Consider the following 5,091-nt stretch of genomic DNA (forward strand, 5'->3'; position numbering starts at 1 on the left):
ACCTAAAAAAACTAAATCAACTGATTTGTTTTTGTTTTTAAATTTGCCGACACTCTTTCATATTGGCATTTGTTTGATATAAACTATTCTGGAATAAGCAAATGTGGCACAAAAAGTTAAAACTGAAGACATTTCTAAGGTGCTAATACTTTTCACAGCACTGATCAGATGTAAAGCAAAAAATGTGTTCAATGTTTGTAAATATTCTGAAATATGCTTTCATTTATGTATAAAAAACAACTGAAGACATTTTTGCTTTACATTTGATTTTACTGCAATTCCCAAAGTGTCAGTTCTCAATTTAGCATCTTTTGACCAAAAACGGAGACATTGGACATCAGCACAAGTGAGTTTTATTACAGTGACCTCAAATTATTTGGCTCTTGAGAAATAAAAATCACAAACACCAAATGAACTCTGAATACCATGAAAACAAAAAAAAGCATAATGTTGAGGATTATGGTTTACTATATTTGTGCTGATATCAAGTACTCTACTACAAATCTGGCAGCTGCAGGTTTGCCTTTCTCTTAACAGATTAAAGATGGTTTAATACTGTCAGAAACCTGCTTTGTTTTGTCATTGAGCTAAACATCTGAGCTTACAAATTAGAGAATAAATTAAAGCCAGCACAAGCCTTTAGATTTTTTTTTTTTAAATAAAAAGAGGTACTATAAACTAGTGAATAATAAACAAGAGTTTATATGCGTCGAACCTAAAGGATCACAGTAGCGGCAAGCTGCCGGGAGGCGCCAGAATGATCCCAAAAACGTAGAAGAGTCCCATGAGGAGGTTGAGCTTGGCAGTTTTTTGGGGGATCTTGGCGTAGCAACGACTCCTGAACTGCTTCTCCAGAGGGAAGGCCATCGGCAGCGTGAGCAGCGGCAGAGCCATGCTGATGGTGTACCGGGTGGCGAGGATGCAAAACAGCACGTACGGGACGAAGAGCAGGAGATTGTAGAGGACGTAAGACAGCGTGGGGCCTATGAGGATGGCCAGCGTGACGATGCCGGCTTGCTTGTCCGAGTCCATGTCTCTTGTGTTGTTGCTGTGGAGGATGGCTTCTGTGTTGAGGGCCAGAGGGACGGCGTAGACCAGCGGCAGCACCGACAGGTAGCCCACCTGCACGGCGTGGGCGAACATCACCGCCAGGGGGCCGAAGGTGATGAGGATCACTATGTCTCCCAGGGCAACGTACTTGAGGCCGATACCTGGAGGACAAAAAAAAAAAAAAATGGTTTGGTTTGTAGGCTGTGTGTTTAAAGGCAGTTTATGATGAAAGTTCAGTGTCGCAGGTTTGAATAACAAGAACAAGCAGACACCACCTAACAGGTCATTTTGCTTTTCAGCATCACATAATAAAGCCTGATCATTATGATGTAGTGAACTCATCTTTACATTCCTGAGGAAGCAGATGTACCTTGGTCAAAGCCGCTGACGAATGCTACAAAAATTTGCCGAATTTGTTTTGTTTAGTAATAGTGTAAAACTTAAACCACAAGACATTTTTGTGCCTTTCAATTCAATATCTATAGATGAAAATTGTGTTTTATGGAATCATAATGTGAAAAGGTTTTTTGACGAAGATCTAAAATAATGGATGCACTTCCAATTAGAGCATTTATAATTTTCGTTTTGGAACAAAATCTGCAAATATGTGATGCAGAAATAAGCACCATATAAAAGTTCTACTTTATTTCATATCTTTCTGCCTCTTCCCAGCATTAATTTATTGTTTGAGTCAATATTTTTGCTTCACTATGCACTATTGGAAGTAGAATCAAAACACATTATTCCAACCATATAAATGTCTGATTATTTTGGCAACAATGAAAAGCTGTTTTTCATTTCTTTTAAAGTAAAGATAGGAGAAACATTGCTCCCTGTGCTGCATAGGAAGCAATTATGAATCTCCTTTCACCGCTCAGTTTGGGCTTTCTTCCATTGAGCTGGATTTCTCTGCTAGAATTTCTAAAGGGCTGATCAGCGAACAGAAGGAGAAAGTTGTGAAGGATGACACTGATTTTCTGCGTTGTTTGAAATTTAGAGTCTGACCGTAGGTGTAGCAATGGCAGCAGAGAAAGGGAAGGAAGGAATTCAGTCAGTGTTGGTCACGCTTCCAAATATTAAATAACATTAACAGCTGCCTCATTCAGATCGGCACTTTTTTCTTTGCAGAGAAGGATGTTTATGCACAGGGCAGGCAATTTCTGTGAAGCTCCTTAGCGTCAAACTGGCGCATTGCATACGTCACTGCCAAATGTTAGTGATTAGGTAAAAATTTCAAAGTTCTACACAGACGTTTCCCAAGTGCCAAGAGTCCAGACCCTCTGTACAAAGCAAAGAATAGTACAAATGGCTGGTTTTTACCAGGTTGAAAGTGTTAATAAAGCTGTGGTATGTCTGCCCCAAACCAAGTAGAAGTGTGAGAATATCATGGCCCTAAGTGAGCAGGATGCAAAAATAGGTTAAAACAGCAAAGAGAGACACCTCAGGTCCCTTTAAAAACTATTTCTTTAAAGTTTTTTTCTTAGAACTCTTTACCTGTAAATGTTAATAGAACTGTATTGTTTACAGCATTCTAAAAGGTTAGAATGCTGTAAACCAGTTATTATTTTATTATTATTTTAAACCAGTTATTTCTCTAATTTTAAATCTAAAAATGATTACTAATCACCCAGATATATTGTTCACATTCCTGCCATTTTACTTTAAAACTTTATTTTAAAACTAACCGTTTTGCAAAGTCCCCTACATCTAAAAGACAATTCAGGTTGGAAATCTACTCACCTCCAGTGTATAAAAAAGAGCTTGAAAGACCCCCAAAGTAAATAAGAGCGAGGTGCTCCAGCTTCAGCGTCGACAGGAAGTAGAGGAAAGTGGCGCACAGGCACCCCAAGGAATACAGCAAAGCACCGAACATGACGACGTCCTGTGGTGCCAGAATTTTATCGACGAGAGTCCTGTCGTCGCTCTTCTTGTGGTCAATTCCTTTGGAGAAGTCGTAGTAGGTGTTCACAAGATTCCCGGCGCCGTGGACCACGAGGACAGCCACGGCGCACACCATCAGGACCACCAGGTCCACAGAGCCGTCCAGCTTGTACGCCAAGGCACTGCCGAGGGCCACGGGTATGAGCGAGGCGCTGAAGCTCCACGGCCTCAGTGCCAGCACGTACGCCGCACACTTGTGTCTGACGTCGGAGGCGACGCGGGCCATCCTAGAGACGTGGTTGGCCGTGGCAGGGTGGGGTGGCCTCGAGTTGTTGCCGTCGGTCTGCCACTGCTGGCCATTGTGACCATTCGATCCAGCCAGCACGAATGTTTCTACTCTGTTGTGCCTCTGATCTTTAGCCATCTTTCTCACCATGAGCAGGGTTAATTATTCTGGTGTTCCTGTGGGGGAAAAAAAAAATAAAACTAAGCAGGAAGCTGACATTTGATAGCGACATACAGCCTTGAACATGCTATTTGTAATTAACTAACCATTATAGTTGCTTGTTGGCTACTTGTTATCCTTCTGCATATTTTTATTTGCTACCACACCAAATGTAAAAAGTGTTCACAGCAAGACTAAAATAGCAAAAAATTATGAAGTGGAAGAAAATGACACATTGGTTTTTTTTTTCCTACATAAAAAATCTTTAAGGGTTTGGTGTACATTTGTATCCAGAACCATATTAGTCTGTATTTCGCAAAACAACATTTTGCTGTAATTACTTTTGCAATTTGTTTTGGCATTTCCTGAAACTGAAACATTTAAATACTTAGTAAGGCATCTCACCAGATCTGGTGAGATGGATCAGATCTGACTGATCCAGGCAGACTGGATGGATCAGAACGTCAATTTTCAAATCTTGCCATGGATTAAGTCTGGACTTTAACTGGTCCATTCTAACGATGCATGTTGATCCCCTCGATTGTAGCTCTGTCGTCCAACCGGAAGGTAAACCTCTGACACGCAACACGCCTGCGACTCCATTCACACCTCAGAGCTTGTAACACGAGGGGTTTAGACATTAATGGCTAGGGAATAACAAATTTACATTATTATACAAATTGACTGCCTTACATTGTCTCAAGTATATTCAGTATTGTCCCTTGATAAAGATATAATATTTACGAACATGTGATGTGAGGGGTGTGCTCACTTTTTGTTGGATGCTGTGCATAACAGAGCCCTGTATCCGGATCAGAGTCTGGACATGCTAATCAGGGGCTGAGTTCTTTTTTTAAAAAAATGTTTAGACACATTACAAATCTGAACACCAACGAGCCTTACGCGTAATGCTTTAAATTCCTATTCAAACACTTAAAGCATGTAGACCATGTCTGACACACTTAGATAAGTGCTTTTCATAGTGATGTTGTTCTTTACGCTCATTCTGATTGGGTCTCTTGTCGACCATGCGGGGTTCTGTTCAAAACTATATTCAGGAGAAGCCAGCTCGGACAGTCAAACGAACTGACCCTAACTGTTGAGATTATAGGATTAAAGCTAATAAGCTAGCCGCCCAGCCTTAAGAGTGGTAATTTAGAGGGGTGAATATAAGTGACGGCAGTAGCTCTTACCTGCTACGTCTTTATTATCCGACCAGAACCCGGTTTCTCTCCACTTAAAATCATATTTCTACGCTCAAAGAGCCTGGCGCTGCAAAAAGCAACGACAAAGTCTACGTGTCAACTCCGAGGATAAAGTCACTGGTTGGCTACGGAACGCTTTTTCTCCCACACGAGCGCGACGACGCGTGAGGGACAGAAGAAACTATGTCTCGCACAATGGTTCCGCCCTGAAAATATACTAATAAAATAAGACCCGGATGTGCAGGGTCGTAAATTAAAATGTACAAATTAGGTCATAATAAATAAATAAATAAATAAATAAATAAATAAATAAATAAATAAATAAATAAATAAATAAATAAATAAATAAGTAAGTTGTTTTTCTTTGGTTCATTAGACGTTAATAACAGAAAGGGGGACATCATTAAGACCTTGGAGCTCAGCAGGTGGTAGGTGGCAAACAAAGCCAGTAATTGGTTTCAAGAATTTCTTAATTTATCCATAAAAATACTAAGATACTAACTGTTACTC

General features: G+C 40.3%; 1 protein-coding gene across 2 annotated transcripts; it reads right to left on the reverse strand.

Annotated features, from left to right (window-relative positions):
* Positions 1-254: 254 nt before the first annotated feature.
* ubiad1 (UbiA prenyltransferase domain containing 1) lies at positions 255-4,765 on the reverse strand. Of its 2 annotated transcripts, none has more exons than XM_007570102.2 (3): positions 4,570-4,765; positions 2,791-3,393; positions 255-1,211 (listed from the first exon to the last, which is right to left on the reverse strand). In XM_007570102.2, exons 2-3 carry the CDS (start codon positions 3,365-3,367, stop codon positions 724-726), a joined length of 1,065 nt encoding a protein of 354 aa, XP_007570164.1. In that variant the 5' UTR covers positions 3,368-3,393; positions 4,570-4,765; the 3' UTR covers positions 255-723. The 2 variants fall into 2 exon arrangements, with proteins under 2 accessions (XP_007570164.1, XP_007570165.1); XM_007570103.2 differs by lacking the exon at positions 4,570-4,765 and adding an exon at positions 3,782-4,534.
* Positions 4,766-5,091: the final 326 nt, after the last annotated feature.

The sequence above is a fragment of the Poecilia formosa genome, unplaced genomic scaffold (genome assembly GCF_000485575.1).
Source record: "Poecilia formosa unplaced genomic scaffold, Poecilia_formosa-5.1.2 Scaffold255, whole genome shotgun sequence".
Classification (NCBI taxonomy): domain Eukaryota; kingdom Metazoa; phylum Chordata; class Actinopteri; order Cyprinodontiformes; family Poeciliidae; genus Poecilia; species Poecilia formosa.

What these genes read in the sequence shown, in the direction of transcription:
- ubiad1 (XM_007570102.2), bottom strand. Translation starts at nt 3,367, where the DNA reads ATGGTGAGAAAGATGGCTAAAGATCAGAGGCACAACAGAGTAGAAACA. An exon ending in CTCTTTTTTATACACTGGAG is followed by an intron (nt 1,212 to 2,790) that starts GTGAGTAGATTT and finishes TTTGTCCTCCAG; the next exon opens with GTATCGGCCTCAAGTACGTT.